Consider the following 19650-nt stretch of genomic DNA (forward strand, 5'->3'; position numbering starts at 1 on the left):
ACTGGGCTATAAAGCTCATCCCACTCCCTTAACCCCAGTTTTGCAGGTTCAGTGTACAGTGTACAGGGACAGTCCAGCAGAGTACAGAAAGAGTAAAGAGCTTTGTAATAGCTTAGAATGGACATGTAATATTAAAGAGATGTAATAGTTATGTATACAGTTAGAAATGTGCTTGACCTAGTGATGTATGTTTTGTACATGATCTGTATATGTATATGTTTTTCTGTATGTGAAAACCAGGCTTAACAGGTATGAGTTAACCCATCTAGAGCAAGCTCTAGCCAGGGGTACAGAGGACAGAGTACAGAGTACAGTGATAGTGCATGCACAGGTTAAGCCTTGGTTCAGACAAGAGTTGTTATGTTCATAGAAAATGTAGGATCATGTATGAGATTTACAGGTACACAGAGAGTATAGCAGGCTTGCTTCGGGTTATGGCGGCCTTAAGCCGACCTGAATCCTAGCGCCGGTGACGGTCCATTTTTGGGGTCGTTACACCCGTGGTCTTGGGAAAAGGTCCCAGGATATCTATTCCCCACTGCGAGAATGGCCACGGGCTGGATATGCTGGACTGAGGAGTGGCTGGGACATTAATGGCTTTGGCAAACCTCTGGCACACATCACATCTTCGGACAAACTCTTCAGCCTCTTTTTTAACAGTGGGCCAGTAGTATCCCTGCCTGAATATCTTGTTTGCTAGCGTTCCTGCTCCTTCATGAGCTCCACACACTCCCCTGTGTATCTCTTCCATCACCTTTATTGCCTCCTCCGGGCTCACACCTCGGAGCCACGGGCTGGATTTCCCCCTTCTGTACAAAGTCCCTCTTACTGCTTAGTAATTAGCGGCATGAGCTGCTATCTTCTTTGCTTCGTCCTTGTCTTCAGGGAGCTTTCCCTTCTCCAGGTATTCCAGGTATGGGGTCATCCAGCTCTGGCTTTGCTCCATCTGCAATACAGTGGCCACTTTGTCAAAGTCAGGTGTGCTAATGTGTTGTACGTATACCTCATCAGGGAGTTGTTCTAGCTCCTCTTTAGACAATCGGCTGAGCAGGTCTACCTCTTCATTCTCTTCCCGAGGTATTCTCTGATACCTGACTGTAATTCCCCGACTCTTGAGTTCGGCTTCTATGGCCTTTGCCTTCACTAGGTAGTTCTTCATGGTAGGGTCTCTGGCCTGATATGCCCCTGTTATCTAATTGATCACCAGCTGGGAGTCACTATTTACCTCGAGGTCGGTTGCCCCTACCTCCATTGCTACCAGCATTCCGTTTATTAAGGCTTCATACTCTGCCACATTATTAGAAGCCTTGAATTCTAGGCGTAGGGCATAGCAAACCTTAAATTCTTCAGGTCCCTTCAACATTATTCCAGCACCACTGCCCCCAGCGCCTGATGCCCCATCCACATACAGCTTCCAGCTGAATTCTTGAGAGGACTGCCCTTCCCTCTCATTCCCCAACTCTTCCAAAGATGACTCACCCCGTTCCATTTGTTCTTCATTGAACGAGCACTCTGCTATGAAGTCAGCAAGGGCATGAGATTTTATGGTGGTCCGGGGTCGGTACTCTAAGCAATAGGGGCTAATCTCAATGGACCAGGCGAGCATTCGCTCTGATGTTTCCGGCCTGTGGAGGATCTTCTTTAATGGCTGGTCTGTCATCACTACTCCTTGGTGGCTTTCGAGATAGACCCTGAATTTTCTGACTGCCAGCAACAGGGCATATGCTATTTTTTCGATGTTCAGGTATCTCACCTCGGCATCTTTGAGCACTTTGCTGACATAGAAAACAGGCTTCTGCTCTCCTCCTTCCACCCTTATCAACACAGCACTGACGGCTTGTTCTGAGGCTGACAAATAAATCAGGATCTCTTCTCCCTCTAGTGGACTGCTAAGTACATGAGGCGAGCTGAGATAGCTTTTGAGCTGTTTGAAAGCTTCTCGGCAATCCTCGATCCATTCGAAGTTCGGCACTTTCCTCAACTTCTTAAAGAACGGCAAGCATTTTTCTGCCGACCTCGACATGAAGCGATTGAGCGCCACCACTCTTCCAGTAAGTCTTTGGACATCCCTCACGCAGGTTGGCTCGGGCATATTCAGGATAGCTTCCACTTTCTCCGGATTGGGCTCAATGCCTTTTCCACTCACCATGTATCCCAGGAATTTTCCTCCCCTGATAGAGAAGGCACACTTCGCTGGGTTCAGCTTTATTCTGTACTGCTCTAGCACCTCGAACACCTCCTTCAGATCCACTAAGTGCTACTGAAAAGTCGGACTCTTCACCACCATATCATCCACATATACTTCGACATTCCTGCCGATCTGATCCTTGAAGATTTTATTCATCAATCTTTGGTATGTTGCCCCGGCATTCTTCAGCCCGAAAGGCATGGCTTTATAGCAGTAGGTCCCATCTTCCGTTATGAACGAGGTTTTTTCTTCATCCGACCTGTCCATTAGAATTTGGTGATAACTAGACATAGCATCCAAAGACGACATGTAATCAAATCCGGTCGTAGAATCGACCATTTTAATAATATCAGGGAGGGGTAACAATCTTTGGGACACGCTTGATTGAGGTCTGTAAAATCTATACACATCCTATATTTGCCATTGGCTTTTTTGACTAATATAGGATTTGCTAGCCACTGTGGGTACATGACCTCTCTAATAAACCCTGCCTCTTCTAACTTCTGCACCTCCTCCCTGGTGGCTTGCTGCTTCTCCCTTCCTACTACCCTCTTCTTCTGCTTTACCGGCCTGGCCTCTGGGAGGACATTCAGCTTGTGTGTCATCACTCTGAGGTCAATCCCGGGCATGTCAGAAGGCTTCCAGGCGAAGCTTGACGTGTGACCTTGGATCAGGGCCATGACTTCCACCTTCTGCTCTTCAGTGAGGCCGGCGTTAAGATTGAAGACCTTATCTGTCTCTGCTTCTAATAAGGGAAAGGTCTCCAGCTCTCCAACCGGCTCTGTTCTGGCCTCTTTTTTCTCATCTCGGACCTCAAGAACTTCCGAGTCAAGTTTCTCTCCTGCCGAGTTTGGCTCTGATACCGTGGCCAGGTACACTGCTCTTGCCTCTTCCTGGCTTCCTCTGACTACCCCCACTCTCGCTTCTGTTGGGAATCTCATAGCCAAATACCTTGTAATACCCGGCTAGACTCCGGTATCGGAATTCCTACCGTCCGGTGGAATCTCGGATGTCGGAAGCCTCTAGTAGGGTAGAAACATGTTTTCTTAAAATGTTTTAAAGTATTTCATGGTTTTAAGTATGAAAATTTAATGAGTTTTGCATGAAAAAATCTTTGGAGGAAAACCCAGGTTCGGCCGCCGAAAGTCAAGTTCGGCCGCCGAACATGCATGCGTTTTGGAGGCACGTTAGGCCCCCGAAAGCATGAGTGAGGGAAGTCCAGGTTCGGCCGCCGAAAGTCAAGTTCGGCCGCCGAAAGTCAAGTTCGGCCGCCGAACATGGCATGCATGCGGAGGCACTTTCGGCCCCCGAACGTGGCCTGGCCAGCCACCTATAAAAGGGTCCTTTAGGTCGGCACGGGCGAGCTTTTTCTCCCCCGTTGTCGGCCAAGGTGAGTCTCCGCCACCCCTCCCTCGATCTTGAGTGTTTTCCTTAGATCTTCCATGATTTTCACGGGTTTTAACTTATGTTTTGAAGATCTGTGAGTGGAATAAACCTTAAAGTTTTAAAATAAATGAAATGTGAATTTTGAGCATGATCCATGCATCATGAATGCCATGAGATATAGTAGGTTGTTTGCATTAGTATTCACGAATATGTTGCATTGCATTTATGATGATTGATGTGGATTGGTCATTGGATGATCCTTTAGTCCTCATATGATATGATGATGTTATGGCATGATATGGTATGGAAGTCCAGGTTGTACCCATTCTACGTCCTTGACACGATGTAAGAGGAAGTCCAGGTTGTACCCATTCTACGTCCCTGGCACAGTTGGACTGTATGATATGTTATGTTAAGAGAAAGACCGGTTGTACCCATTCTACGTCCCGGCACAGTTGGACTATGTAGAGGACTATTGGTGACAATACCATCCGAGATGTGATTTGTTGTGATGTGTTGCATTTCATGAAAGCATGAAATTTTAATATATGATTTCTCTATTCTGCTCACTGGGCTTTGTAGCTCACCCCTCTCCCCTAACCCCAGATGTGCAGGTACAGGGTAGACCAGGAGGTTAGCCAGAGTTTTGAAGTATGTTTATGTAATAGTTAGATTGTGGACATGACAATTGTACTATGATGTAATGTAAGAGATTACAGTATGTTATGTAATGAGGTATATTGAGGTTATAGATGTGCTTGACCCTATGAGTATTGTTATCCCTTTTGATACATGATCTATAGAAATGTTTTATAATGTTCATGAAAGCCAACTCATCTCATGTTGTATCGCCCGTTGGGGCATTGATGAGATCCCACAGAGGGATCATGATTATGATCAGGACTATGTACATGTATGTTCAGGTTGAGTTGGATGAATGAAAGAAAAGTTTAAATTTTTATGCATGTTGTTGATCATGTATGGGATTAAACAGGTTTACAGGTTATATGTCAGGCTTGCTACGGGTCTCGGCGGCCTTAAGCCGATCTGGATCCTAGCGCCGGTAGCGGTCCGATTTTCGGGTCGTTACATACCTGATGCTGGTTAAGGCCTCAAAGTCGAACAACGCAGGTCATCCCAGTATTGCGTTGTAGCTCAGGGGGAGTTTGACTACTAAGAACACCGCATAATGAGTGCGAGTTCTTGGCGTTTCTCCTAGAGTGAGGGCCAGCTTTACTTTCCCCTCCACAGGTACTGGGACTCCCCCGATCCCTTTGACTAGGGCTTGGTCCTGAACCAATTGCTCCTCAGGGATTCCCATCTGCTGGAAGACCCGGTACGGTAGCAAGTTCACCTTACTCCCGTCATCCACCAAAATTTTCTTAACCCGGTAGTTGTGGATGACGGCTTCAATAACAAGGGCGTCGTCATGAGGCATCTGAACCCCCTGGGCATCCTCCGAAGAGAAGGTGATAGTTATTGGAGAGTGCTCAACTACCTGCATGACTTCTGCGCTGTTGCTTTCCCCATCTCGGCCTCTCTTCTTTCCCCTTCGGCTCATCCGACCTCCGATCCCCCCAACGATCATGTTGATGGTTCCACTGGAGCCATCATTCACCGGCCCTACTCCCGTCCTCCTGGGTGCTTGTGCTGCTGGGTTCGGTTGAGGCCTCTGCCCCTCTGGCTTCTTCACAAAGTTCCTGAGGTGTCCCCTCTTGATCAGCCTTTTGATCTCACTAATCAGCCGGTAGCAGTTGTTGGTATCATGGCCGTGGGTGCAATGATACTGAAAATACTTGTCAGGATTTCGCTAGTCTGCTTCTGCCCTCATAGGCCTGGGCCATTGTAGGAACTCCTTATCCTGAACTGCCATGAGCACCTCAGCTCTGGATGCATTGAGCGGGGTCAGGTTCTCCGGAATACGTGGAGGGAATGGCTTTTTTTCTGGAACCCGAGGAGGGAAAGGTCTCTGGTCTCTCCGGTCCCAGGGTTGCCTGTAGGGCTCAGGTTTCTTACCCTGTTTCTTCTCATGCCTCTCCGATCTCCTTTCTTCGGGGGCTTTTCCTTTGTCTTCCGCCCCCTTGGCGAATCTACTCGTCACCAGGGCGTCATCTTGCCTTATGTATTTCTCCGCCCTCTTCATCAGCTCTGCCAGCGTGGTGGGGGGCTTTCTGCTTAATGAGCCGAAAAACTCAGGGGAGGTCGTCCCCTTCTGCATGGCCTCCACCGCTCTCCCCTCATCCAGCTCGGGGATCTGTAAAGCTTCCGTATTAAAACGGGCCACATACTCCCTTAACGATTCGTCCCTTCTCTGCCTGACCGTTTCTAGATAACTGGTCTTCCTGTCAGCCGGAACTCCGGCTATGAACCGGCTGACAAAGGCGTTGGCTAAATCTCCAAAGCTCCTGATACTTCCCACCTACAGACTGTTAAACCATGCCCGTGCTGGTCCTGAGCGTGTCATTGGAAATACCTTGCACATCAAGGCATCTGATAAAGTCTGCAACTCCATGAAAGACTTATAGTTCAAGACGTGCTTCTTCGGGTTTCCCGCTCCATCGTAAGCCGCCATGGGTGGCATCATAAACTTCTTGGGGACGGTCTCTTGCTGCACCCACTTCGAGAAAGGTGAAGAGGTGGGCAAGAGGGCTTGGTTGGGATCCTTCGCTCCCAGTTCAGCTAAGAGCTGTTCTCTCAGTTTCTGCAGTTTTTGATCTACACTTTCTTCCTCCTGTCTAGGTCTCTCTTCTCCAGACGGTATTCTTCTTCCCCAGCTTCACTTCCCGTTCTTCTGGTTGTTCCGGCAGAATAACTGTCCGCCTCATCGTTCTCTATAAGCTCCCTCACCCTTCTTCCATGAACTCTAGCCTCTGGTTCTTCTTCTCCTCCTGCTCTTCGCCCCCTTTCTCCGATTTCTTGGCTGATAGCTTGGGGGTGGTTGAATGTAGGCTGGGGTTCATTGGTTCGGGGTTCTTCTACTACAGGCGTCACATTCATTGGGGTGCTAAGGCCCCTTTGTTGCATCATCTGCCCCAGCCAGTGGGCGGTGTTTTGTAGCTGAAGGGCCATGGCTTGGAGGTCCTGGTTGGATAGGGCAGCTCCGGGTGCGTTCCCTGCCAGGCTCGGTAAGGGGTTGAAGGGGATTGGTGTTTGGTTGTTTGGGGTTGTGGGGCTAGGGAAAGAGAACTGTTGCCCCTCCTGGACAGAGCTCAGGTCGTTGGGAGTGTTTGCAAGGTTGTTTTCGTTATGGTTGGCCATTGTGGATCTCAGTGGGTATTGTGAGAGTTGAACTCCGGCGATGAGAAGATCTCCTTCGTTTTCCACAGACGGCGCCAATTGATAATCTGAGATTCAGAAAATAGGATTTACAAAGCGTTCTGTAAGCTTAATCCGAGAGGAGAGTGTTCCTCCCCCTTTATCCTTTTCCATTGTCTGTCAGTGACATGTAACGGTCTTACCGCCATTGGGCCACTTGTCCCTGCCATTCTGATACGGTCGTACGAGAATATCAGATATTCTGCTTCATGCGTAACGGCCATTTAATCCTCCTCTGGCACGCATGCGGATGGTCCCACCAGATGGATGGGTTGGCCACCTTCCTTCTTCCGGGCTGAACTAGAAGATGAGATTAAGGTTGAGTTTAGAGGAGGTCTGATCATTGGGCCGGAAAAGGCAGGGCCGACCTGATTGAGAAATCTAAATAGGGCCCGGTTTTAAGACTGAGTGGGCTGGACCTGACTCACGCGGGAGACTTATAAGTTTTCAGGTCATGGGCTATCATCGTAGGCCTGGTCTTAGACCGGGATAGTGAAATCCAGCGTTGATCACATTATATATGAAAACAACTCGTAATAAACAAACATGCAAAGTCCGAGGCTCTCAAATAATCAGAGATTCAATACTGGAAATAGAGTCTTACACCATTGGTTCCTGTCCACCTCAACTCAAGCAGGGACCTCCCGCTTGCTTCGCTATTCATGTTTTCACTTTCTTTCGCTTAGCCACACAATGGCGTCATCGCTTCACGTCACATTTGAATCGCACTTCGGATTCCCAATCCCTTCCCCTCGGCTAATTTTATGTAATATTAATTATATAAAATGACAAGTTATGGATAATTAAATATATAAAAATATGAATCCTAAAAAAATTTGTTTGTATAATTATTTTTATTTATTAATTTATCACATCAATGATAATATAATTTTTGCTATTTCTATATGCTAATTACAAAATTACCTTTTTTAATAAAAAGTCTCTTTCAATATCATCCACTTGTTTGCATTGTCAATAATCAATACCTTCCGCTCTGTAAGTGGACATAAATCCTAATCACCCACATGCGTTTGGTAATATCGTTCAACTGCTTTTACAGAAAAAAAAAATATTTTAAATATCATTAAAATTAATTATTTGTTCAAATTTAGTGTATTTAATTTTACAAGTTTCAAACAAATTAATAATATGTTCAAAATAATTTCCAAAAGCATAGTATTAGTAGGAGTGTAAACGAACTAAATTGTTCGTGAGCTATTTAATACTCAATTCGATAAAAACTCGATCGGGTTCGATTCGTTTTCTAAACGAGTCGAATTTAAACTCTTTTTAATCTCATTTAATAAACGAGTTGAACTTGAATTTTGCAGTATTTGATTCGTTTAAACTCACGAGTTCGGCTCATTTTCAAGTTTATAAACAAACTCTTGCGCTACTCGTGAACATGAACAAACTTGTAAAAAAACTCATGAGCAGACTTATGAAAAAGTTCGTGAATAGGTTCATGAATAAATTCGTAAACATAGTCGTTTACCTACACCAATTGCATATTGAAAATTAAAGAGATATGGAGAATTGTGACTTCTAGACAATTCATTACATATTCTTTTTATATTAATTTTGAGTTTGAAAGACTTTAATTAAATAAAAAAATTAATTTAAAAATCTTTTAATGATCTTATAATTTAAATTTAAATTTAAATTTAAATTTATTTATAATTTAAATGAATTTAAATTATATTGAAATTATTTATAATATAATCAAGCTCAAATTTGAGATTAAATGAGTTCAAATTCAAATTTTTCGAGTGAAGTTTTAGTTTGCTCGATAATATGATAAATAAATTTATTACGAATCAAATTCAAATTTAATATTTATTTTATAAATCGAACTCGAATATAATATTTATTTTATAAATTAAATTTAAATTTATAAATAAAGTTCGAAGTCGAATTCAAACTTTAAATTTAATTTTTATTTAAAACTGATATTATTAAAATTCGGTTCGTTTTGATTCAATTACCGTTATAATATTTTTTTTAATTATAATCTAATTTTGGTAATTTAAAAGAAATATTTAATTAATTTTAATTAATAAAACTTAATAATGTAAATAGTTATTAGTACAACATTGATTTGAAATGAACGTATAAAATTCCAAGTGAATGAGAAAAGATACATGGAGTGATGGGAGCCGTTCGCGTAACAAACTCAACTCTGTCGCTCATGCCTGTGTACCAAGTAACAAGCCGTCAAGCTCCACTAAATGTGCTTTTTTTTTTTTGAAAAATAAAAAAAATACTTTAAATCCTTTTCAAGAAAAAAATTACTATATATATATATATATATTAAGAACAAAGCAAAAACAATTTAAGAAAAATGGGCAGGCGAGGCGATCCACATACACATTGAAATTAAATTATAGGAAATTCGAGATTTTAGTTGTGCAGTGTGAAAGGGCTGACAAGAAGGACAAGTGGCAAATTAACTTTTCTTGAAGTCTCCGTCAAGATAAGCACGTGAGAGGGACCATCTACAAAATACTACACGTGACGGCGGCTGTCACGAGTCACATATCGCCAATTTATCTCCAGCTGCTTACGATATATTGCACTGGGGTTTGTTAAACTGTTTTAAGTTCCAACTTCTCCGTAAACGAGTTCAAACTTGAAACGTTGGACTTTTTAAGTGTGGGCCGACATTTTTCAGACTTTAAAAAAGTCCAATAATGTTGGACCAAGTAAGTGCCACGTCAGACTGTTCGGTTTTTGTTGGGCATTCCAGATAAGGTGGCGGGTTGATTGATTCCCATTTGTCAAAATCTTTTCACAAACGTTTGGAAAATAAGTACATTATCTTAATTTAATTAAAATAATATTTGATTATTTTATTTTTATGATTAAATCTATATTAAACTAAAATTATTTTTTAATGTTTTATAATGAACATGTTTAAAAATGTATTTTTTTACTAAAATTTCAACGATACCTTTATAATAATAATAATAATGGCAATAAATGGATTTATTAATTATTAAGTATAAAATGTTAATTTTTGAAACAAATTATAATGAATAAATCTAGGTAATACTTGAAAGTTTTCAAAATAGTGCTATAGGTTTTTATAATTTCTCTGTTTATTTATGAAAGTTCTGTGCTTATTTAGGTTGCATTTAGATTTTGCATTATTATTATTTTTAATTTTTTTAATATTTTAATTTTAAAAGTTATTGATAACTCTATTAATGAATTAATAAATAAAAAAATTACAACAATATAATGAAGCCTAATTTGCCATTGTTAAATGAGTAAGATATCAAATTCAATTTGGTAAATTTGGTAGAGTTAGAGTAGAGTCTTTTCATCCCATACATGTTATCTGAAAAAAAAAAAAATAATAATAATAAGTACACTCTGAGATTTAATCATCCTAATAGATTTGAGAGATCTAAGGTTCTATTCCTCTAATTTCTATTTAAAAAAAAAATAAAAAAGCAAAAATAATAATAAGCGAAAATGTTAGGTTTATTTTCCTGCAGTTCAAAAAAAAACTTTTCAGTTGTGTTGACTGGTCAAACTTTCAATGCTTCAATAAAATATCAATTAGTTAGGGTATTATAAAAATAATTTAATAATTTATTTAAATAAATTGTGAAAATGAAAAATAAAAAATTTTATATAAAAAGAATATAAAATTTTTTGAGTGTTTACATTATAAAAATTTTAATTTAAATAATAAATGTTTTAAAATAATATTTTGAAGATGATTTAAAATTGATATATTATATCATAAATAAAATTTAACACTCGATATTTAGACACATAATTAATTAAATAAAAATTATGCTTTATTTTTTATTTTTTTGATTTTGTGTTATTTTAAAAAAAACATTATCACAATTCACAGTAAATATAGCGAAAGAAAATATTTTATTTCACATTTTAAGGTTAGTTTATACATTTATTTTGCTAACACAAAAAAATGATAAATTCTTCTACTCGTTTAATCTACACAATTATTCAATTTAATTTCAATATATAATTTAAAATAAAAAATATTATCTACGGTGAAATTCACATACATATAAATTTTAAATTTCTATTGATTAGATATAAAAAAATTGATTAACAAAAATATTTTTTTAATTTAATATTATTTTTTTAAAATATCTTACTTTCTAAAAAAATAGAAAACGACCTATACTAATTTACTAAATTTAAAAGAAAATTTTATTTTATAAATTTGAGAATATTATTATAAATACTAATATTAAACCTTCTATATATAAATTTTATAAATATCTTATATTTTTTAAATATTATAATTAAATTATAAAAATAAGTTAAATTTTTAAAAATATTTAACATGAAAAAAATTTTATGAAAAATATTTTTTATATACAAATTTATTTTTCAAATAAATAAGACCCAAATAATAGAATTTTTATATACAAATTAGTTAATCAATTAATTTTAGACAATAAACATTATAAAAAGACTGCTTTCAAAAAAACATTATAAAAAGATTTAAAATACTTTAAATACAAAAAAAATAATTAGTAAATATATTTTTAAAATTAAAAAATTAATGAATTTTTTTATAATATAAAAGTTAAATAATAAAATATTTAATAATTAAAATTAATAAAAAATAATTAATAAATTTTTTAAGATTTTAAAAATATTTTAATATATTTTTTAAGATTAAAAGATGATTTAATAAATTTTTTCTATGAAAATTAAAAATAAAGTTATTCAATAATAAATCAAATAGAAAAAAGAAAAAAAAAAAAAAAAAAAGGAAAGTAGCTAATGATTTCTCGAGCTTTCCCCAATCATTATCTCGTCTCCGTCTCTCCGAGATATCCAATTAATTTCGATCCATCCGTCTTCACTCCCTCGCACTCACCGTCACGGAACAGAAGAAATTAACAAAAAAGAAAAAGAAAAAAGAGAAAAAATAGAAAGAAAATCTGCAAATAGACAAAGAAACAACAACAACAACAAGTGAATCATAAGCGAAGAAACCGCCACTATTCTCTCTCTCTCCTCCCCCTTCTCTGCATCTTCGTCTTCTTCTTTGTCTTAGGTCTCCACCAACAACCATTGCAGCAGCAACAAAACCACTGGCTGAGCAAAACAAGCATAGTCACAAAACCACTTTCCGCTGTAAAGAAGGTTTGAGAAAAGGAATTACAGAGAAATGGGAATTTTACACGACGATGTGGTGATGATCAGTCCATCAGAGAAAGAAAGAGACCTCAGCGTCATTACCGTCAACTGCCCTGACAAGACTGGCCTTGGTTGTGATTTGTGTCGCATCATACTCTTCTTTGGCCTTAATATCGTTAAAGGAGGTAAGTTCAACATGGTCCTGGATTTTTCTTCTTGCTGCTCTTCTGTTGGTCTCTCGAACTGTACAAAAAATTGAAAGAAATTTGAGAGCTTTCTCAGCTCTGTTGTCTCTATGTTCCCCTCTTCTGCTCCATTTCTCCCCCTCTCCCAAATTTTCTCGGCAATCATTGGTAAAAAACTAAGCTTTCTGCCTTATTTCACGCTTGTACTTTCCAAATTTGTTGAAGAATTGGTGGGTTTGGTGAAACAAGCGATGGGTACTTCTATTTTCGTTTATTAGTTAAAATTTGTGTATAAAGCTGTGGGATTGTGGTCTCACTTTTATTTTTTTGTGTTTGGGGTTTTTTTGATATGGTGAAGATTTATCTACGGATGGGAAATGGTGTTACATAGTGTTTTGGGTTGCTGGCAATTCATCAACTAGATGGGGTCTTCTGAAGAAGAGATTATTAGCGGTTTGCCCTTCTTGTTATTCAGCTTCTGGGATTTCTTATTATCGTCCAGAATTGCAGCAGCCTCCGAGGCCTCCTGATGTTTTTCTATTGAAGTTATGCTGCCATGACAGAAAAGGGCTTTTACACAGTAATACTTCTTTCTGGAATATTTGGTTTTTATTCAATTTTTGTCCATTGAATCTGCCTGGTTTATTGATTGATCTTCCTGGATAGGTTTTCATGATTTTTGTGGTTACTGTTTGTGGTTTATGTATTTCTGGATGATTTTCAGGGTGGGTTTTGATTTGTTTGCTTTTTTATTTCCTTCTGATCCTTAATTCTGCTCTTCATGACTGTTAAGAAGACTATGCAAGAACAGAAAGAATTTGGAGCCTAATCCCACAACAGCCACACACTAGCCACAGCTTTTTTTAAGATTCCAAGTTTTCTTTAATTTGTTCCCATGAATTGATAATCTTTTGGAGTATGAAGGAAGTTTTATAAATTTGACTGATTCTCACATCTCCCACTTTGATGTTGATATTTTCATGGTGAATTTAGCACTAGAATATTTTGTGAACTTTCTGTGATTCAATTTTGGGGGATTTCTTTTGGCAGATGTGACTGAGGTGCTATGTGAGCTTGAGCTCACAATAAAAAAGGTAAAGGTATCTACAACACCAGATGGCAGGGTGATGGACCTATTCTTCATTACAGACACCAGGTTTGCATTCATCATATCTCTTCTCAGACTTATATTACAAGTTGTTTCACTGAGGTTATTGCTATTTTAGTGATATTTGTGTTGCTCAACGTGCTCATTGAGTGCCATTGTGATGATTACTTTCAAGTGGTGGTTAGCATACTAACTCGAACCTACTTTTTTAAGTTTAACTTTTATAATGCATCAAAAGGAGTTTGATAACCTTTGCTTGTAAATATAAAGCAATTTGGTGGCTATTTCCAACTCAGATTGTCCAATTGGAGTAGTCGCTTCCTGTAATAATGCTATTTCTTGAATTTATGGATGCAAGTGCATGTTCTCTTAGAAACCACATTTTCTGACCATTTTTTAGGTCCTGTGATCATGTCAATTGACATACCGATGTAAAGGATTTGAAGTATTATAGGATCATTAATGCATTCAGAAAAATTGTATCTTCTTGACTTCTTCCAAAAGTAAGGTTCCTTTAATGTGTTGCCTTTGTCAGGGAGCTTCTGCATACAAATAAAAGAAAGGAGGATACATATGAACACTTAAAAGCTGTTATGGGAGATGCCATGATAAGCTGTGACATAGAAATGGTTGGTCCTGAAATTACTGCATGTTCACAGGAATCTTCATTTCTTCCAACTACTATAACAGACGACATGCTTCAGTTGGAAATTCCTGATGCACTCCCAAGTTCACTAACTTCCACCAGTGTTTCTGTCGCAATGGACAATTTACTGAGTCCTGCTCATACACTTGTTCAAATTGCATGCCAAGATCACAAAGGTCTTCTTTACGACATAATGAGAACTCTTAAGGAGTACAATATGCAGGTGTATACATTAATGCTTTAAATTGTATTGGATTTTTTTGAAGAGCGTTTATCCAAGTGTACATTGCATGTGTCATATTCCATTTTTTGACTGGAGTTATGATGTACTTTCTGCAAAACAAAGAGAAAAATATTTAACCATCTACAACTTGTGACCAGATTTCTTATGGGCGCTTCACTATAAAACAAAGAAGAAATTGTGAGATTGACTTGTTCATTGTTCAAGCTGATGGGAAGAAGGTAGTTGACCCTAACAAACAGAGAGCATTGTCTTCTCGTCTGGAGATGGAATTACTACGTCCGCTCAGAGTAGCTGTTGTCAGCCGTGGTCCTGACACAGAACTACTAGTGGCAAATCCTGTTGAGTTATCTGGCAAAGGCAGGCCTCTTGTGTTTCACGATATTACGCTCGCTCTCAAGATGCTCAAGACTTGCATTTTTTCGGTATTTCCCTACATACTGACTGAATAAGCTTAGATAGGTTGTTTTATCAAAATGAGAATGAGTTGCTGCAATTATGTGGTTGACAATGCATGGCAGGTTGGGTTTTTAGTGAACTTGCAATGGTTATTTGCTTGTCTGACATTATTTTCTCCCTGGCAGTTTGTTAATTCTTCTTCTTTTGTACAACAAATGATCAATTATGATGTATGCTGTTTGTTTTTCCAGGCAGAGATCAGGAGGCGCATGATTGGAGATCGTGAATTTGAAGTTTATAGAGTCTTACTTGATGAAGGGGAAAGTTTGTCCATTCCAAGAAGCAAAATTCTGGAAGCAGTATGGAATATGCTAATGGGTTGGGCTTAAATGATGTCACTATCATTCCTTTTAGATTGCCATGGTCTCTTGTGCAGTTTACTTCTCCTATCAAAATATGTATGTAAACTATAGATCATATGTCCTAGAGAGGCAGAGCTGATCCGCTTCCACATCATGTTTCCGACTTCTGTGAGGCTGTCTTGTACCATAAAGATTGGAAGTTTGCAAGGGGATACAAAAAGCGCAAAGATACAGAGCCTCATCATGCACATTCGGCATACGTCAAGTCTTTCTGGTAATGGATGCTTGTATGTGACAGCTCAGTCGATTTCCTATCATGTAATCCGTTAATACCTTTCTTTTTCCTTGTAAATAAATTCAGCATGTAGATTATGCAATATAAAGTAATTAACAAGGGGTTTTGTAGTTCAAAATTACCAGTTGTTTCAGTAGATGGAGCTGTACATAATATCTGCATATTAAGCCAATGACATCAAAATTTCATTGCACATTCTTGTGCTGCTGCTGATTAGTTTTCTTAAAGTTGCCCAAAAGTCGACCATGGAAATGATGTTTAGCATTGAGTTTGAAGGTCAGAAAGGTGGTTAGAAAGGTGCTCTTGAGAAAAAGCACCATTCTAGATGTTGAAAAAAACAGTTTGGAAAAAATTACTTTGTTATTTTAGTGTCCTTATGGCAAAAATAATTTTAAATTATTTTTTAATATTTTCTAAATAATATTTTTGAGAAAATGTTTTTCTCAATGGTAGCTCTATCAGAAATGCCAAACAGGGTCAAAAGTCTTTTTGTTGAGCAAGATGCATAGTTCCATAGAGGTTGGTCCAGGATCATTTCTGTTTTGTCTATGATGTTGTCTTTTTAGTTCTATTATATGTGTTCCCTAATCTTGATTCCTAGTCTGCATCTTGATATAGAAAATATCTGTCATGTCAGATGGTCTATTGTTGAAATATCTAGAATGTGTCCATGTTATTTTTAGTTAAAAAAATATCTTGAAATTTTAGTTCACTGCTCCTGTTGTCATTTTCAGTATGAAAATATTCCCTGCTTGATATTTTTCTCTCAAAGTCACATGAATTGAGGTCAAAACAAGTCATCCTTATCTTTTATGTTTGATGTACAGGCTACAGAGCCCTGTCCTAAGATTCCAAACTCTTCATTGTTCTGTGAACGCCCATTTGTTTTTTCGGATAAAATATATATATATATATATATATATATACAGGATGCTCATTCATTCATTTGGTAGGGTGCTCTAGATATTAATATATAATTCTAATAAAAATTATAGTTTCGAAAAATTCAAAATAACATTTTACATGATATTCACTGCATGAGCAACAAGTTCGTGAAGCTCTTTAATCTTAGTTCTTTGGGTTCTGACAGGAGATTCTGAACTCGAGAACTCATGACCTTCACTTTACTTGAAGACTAATTAGTACCACCCTAGCTTTCTTTTGATTCACAGATATTGAAGAATGCCTACATATATCGTTATTTTACTAACATGAAGATGCAGGGACTTTATAGGAGAATGTTCTGCAATCGTCTATTTATGTAAAACACAACACTATGCTTTGAGCATTCCAACCAGGATGATCTGTTTCACCAGCATTACAAACTCTTCAAAGTTACATATGTAATTGCAAGTGATGGTACAATCATATTTTCAGGGTTCCAGGAATCAAGTATCAACCCTCCTACACAAACCGATTATAGTTTCGACATTGATGGGATCGAACAATTGCCATGACAGGATTCTCATTAACCAAAGAGTGTTCTTTTCAATATTGAAAAAGAATGTAAAGAAAAAACAATGAATGATGTTGTTACTAACCAAACTACAAGCTCAACTTAAAGCATACATCCTCAACCACACCTCGCTTGGCACTGAAGTGTTCTTTGCAATATCAGATGCATTGCATGAGCTGAAGCTCTCTTTATTCTCCCCCCCCCCCCCCCCCCACGAAGCAGAATGTTGGCTACGATAATAACCATCTCTAAATTTTATATAAAGTCGAACCCAGAACACTCAGGCCTTGGGTTTAAGGAGCTTGACAGTCTCCCAAGTGAAATCCGGGTCATCACGGCCAAAATGACCATAAGCAGCAGTCTTCTGGTACCTGAAGTTGCCTCCTTGCTTCAAGTCAAGATTGATCGCTATCATCCCAGGCCTGAAGTCAAAATTTTCCTTAATCAATGCCAAAATATCTTTATCTGGAATCTTCCCTGTCTTGTAAGTGTCTACGAAGACCGACAATGGTTCTGGTACACCAATTGCATAAGAAACCTGCACAATACATCGCCTGGCGAGCCCTGAAGCCACCACGCTCTTTGCTGCCTGTCTAACAATATATGCACCACTTCTGTCCACTTTCGTTGGATCCTTCCCTGAGAATGCACCTCCACCATGAGCTCCCCATCCACCATATGTGTCTATGATAATTTTTCGACCTGTGAGTCCTGCATCTCCATGTGGCCCTCCAATGACAAACCTCCCAGAAGGGTTAAGGTGGAAGATAGTCTTGTCATCAAGATATTGAGCTGAGATAACAGGCCTAATCACATGCTCTTTCAAGTCTGCCGCAATCTGCTCATTGGTGACAGTCTCATCATGTTGTGTTGAAATCAGAACAGTGTGAACCCTAACAGGCACCATGGCTCCACTTTCATTTTTATACTCAACAGTAACTTGGGTCTTACCATCAGGCCTCAACCATGGACATGTCTTGTTCTTTCTCACTTCAGTGAGCTTGGCACCAAGCTTGGTGGCAAGCACATGAGTTAGTGGCATGAGCTCAGGAGTTTCATCAGTGGCATAGCCAAACATGTGGCCTTGATCACCAGCTCCAATTTCCTCAGGTTTCTTTGTGAGATGACCATGAACTCCTTGGGCAATATCAGGGCTTTGTTGCTCAATGTTGACAAGTACCTTACACTTATCAGCATCAAGACCAACATCAGCTGACGTAAAACCAATGCCTCTGCAAGTATCTCTTACAATTTTCTCATAGTTTACTTTAGCTTTGGTTGTGATCTCACCAAAGACCATGACCATGTTAGTCTTTGTACACGTCTCACAGGCAACCTTGCTTTCTGGGTCTTGTTCTAGACAGGCATCAAGAATGGCATCTGAGACTTGGTCACAGAGCTTGTCAGGGTGTCCCTCGTTCACAGACTCAGAAGTGAAAAGAAATGTCTCCATCTTTCAACTGCACCACATCATTTACCAAAAAAAGTTAAAACATAACATACAAATCATGATTCCTTTTGGAAATTCACTAAACCAGATTTGCTTCGCTCTGAAAATAAAAATGAAATATAAATTTTTTGAATAAGGTTTCTCTTCTATTTAACATACAAGAGATCTAGTACCCATCCAATCTTAAGTATAACTTTTGATATTATAAATGGAAATCTCTAAATTGGATGGTAAAGATGCAATTTTTCATTCATTTTTCTTTCGAAAACAAACCAATCATGCCCAGAAAAGTCCAGATCAAACTAACCCAGTTGTCGAATTAACCTGATTTCTCATAAACAAAATCTAGACAGAATTTTATATGAAGATTATATCTACAAGTCCTCACAGATCTGTGTAAAAAGAGACACAAACTGCATACCTGTGAGTAAAAAGAGAGATTTACAGAGGAAATGGAAGAGAAGAAGAGAGAGCAGAGACAAGTGAGATAATTCACAGTTGCAGAGAGACGCGGTGTCCTTAGAATCGCTCCTCTATTTATCAGTTACTAGGACTCTAATCTCGTGAAGTTTTGCTCAAGCTTGGACTCGATATGGACCCTTCAATTTGTGGGATCGGATGGTCTGTGATATAGTTGGACGGTTGAGATGAAGTGAGTGCTTTAGTTGATGCTTGTGGCCTATACAGATCTCTTCAACTACTAATCTTGCTGTAGATGGTGGGTTGGTAGGTGGGCCCACTTAATACCTATTGGCTATTTATTAGGTGGATCCTTCAAGGATCTAGGTGGAGCTCCACTACCTAGATCAGACCTTGACAGCTTTAGTGTTATGGCGGTGATCTCCAATCCTCATAATCCACGTTCTAATGAATAAATCTACAATGGACAAATATGTAATTTAATCTCATGAAATTAATTTGGATTCTACTGTTAGTAGCCACTACTGGGGAGAACTCAGTTTTATTGCAAAATATATTAATATAATTGAAATAATAAGCCCATAAAAATATATTTAAATATTTAATTTAAGAGACGTTCAACTCTTTTTAAACTTAAAAAAAAAAAACTCCTTTTATACTAGTGGACTTTTTTATTTTTTAGTTAAGTTTAATGCTAATGTTATTGAAGTCTGATTTTTTTATTTTTTAGTGATATATAATCGTACTATTAACTGTCATCATCTGAATTTCTTCGATGCGTATACTGATAAAAGTACGAGGTAGTAGGATTTGCTTTCCTACCTCCCATCACATTATTTTGATTTTTTTATTTTTTAGTGATATATAATCGTACTATTACCTGTCATCATCTGAATTTCTCGATGCGTATACTGATAAAAGTACGAGATAGTAGGATTTGCTTTCCTACCTCCCATCACATTATTGAGTTAGATTATCTTCTAATAAATTCGTGCATGAAGTGGATTTTAATAAATTTTGAATTTTTTGTCTATATTCTTCTCCAAACTCCAGCCTCCTTCCGGAT

At 38.2% G+C, this 19650-nt stretch overlaps 4 protein-coding genes across 6 annotated transcripts; 1 reads left to right on the plus strand and 3 right to left on the minus strand.

Moving 5' to 3' along the window:
- Positions 1-832: 832 nt before the first annotated feature.
- Positions 833-2092, minus strand: LOC122724607. Its single transcript, XM_043960134.1, has 2 exons — positions 1247-2092; positions 833-1174 (listed from the first exon to the last, which is right to left on the minus strand). The coding sequence occupies exons 1-2, from the start codon at positions 2090-2092 to the stop codon at positions 833-835; spliced, it is 1188 nt and encodes a 395-aa protein (XP_043816069.1).
- Positions 2093-4706: 2614 nt separating this feature from the next.
- LOC122724608 lies at positions 4707-6571 on the minus strand. The gene is made up of 3 exons (XM_043960135.1): positions 6294-6571; positions 5454-5979; positions 4707-5360 (listed from the first exon to the last, which is right to left on the minus strand). Exons 1-3 carry the CDS (start codon positions 6569-6571, stop codon positions 4707-4709), a joined length of 1458 nt encoding a protein of 485 aa, XP_043816070.1.
- Positions 6572-11803: 5232 nt separating this feature from the next.
- On the plus strand, positions 11804-15379 carry LOC110621958 (ACT domain-containing protein ACR10). 3 transcript variants are annotated; one of them, XM_043960038.1, is made up of 6 exons: positions 11804-12207; positions 12683-12787; positions 13258-13363; positions 13851-14184; positions 14343-14627; positions 14853-15379. In XM_043960038.1, exons 1-6 carry the CDS (start codon positions 12054-12056, stop codon positions 14988-14990), a joined length of 1122 nt encoding a protein of 373 aa, XP_043815973.1. In that variant the 5' UTR covers positions 11804-12053; the 3' UTR covers positions 14991-15379. The 3 variants fall into 3 exon arrangements, with proteins under 3 accessions (XP_043815973.1, XP_043815971.1, XP_043815972.1); XM_043960036.1 differs by having other exon boundaries at positions 11807-12207; positions 12566-12787; XM_043960037.1 differs by lacking the exon at positions 11804-12207 and adding an exon at positions 12214-12375 and having other exon boundaries at positions 12566-12787.
- Positions 15380-16695: 1316 nt separating this feature from the next.
- On the minus strand, positions 16696-18995 carry LOC110623206 (S-adenosylmethionine synthase 3). Its single transcript, XM_021768134.2, has 2 exons — positions 18586-18995; positions 16696-18174 (listed from the first exon to the last, which is right to left on the minus strand). The coding sequence occupies exon 2, from the start codon at positions 18165-18167 to the stop codon at positions 16995-16997; it is 1173 nt and encodes a 390-aa protein (XP_021623826.2). The 5' UTR covers positions 18168-18174; positions 18586-18995; the 3' UTR covers positions 16696-16994.
- Between the last annotated feature and the right edge of the window lie 655 nt (positions 18996-19650).

This window comes from Manihot esculenta, chromosome 9 (assembly GCF_001659605.2).
Source record: "Manihot esculenta cultivar AM560-2 chromosome 9, M.esculenta_v8, whole genome shotgun sequence".
In the NCBI taxonomy this organism is placed as follows: domain Eukaryota; kingdom Viridiplantae; phylum Streptophyta; class Magnoliopsida; order Malpighiales; family Euphorbiaceae; genus Manihot; species Manihot esculenta.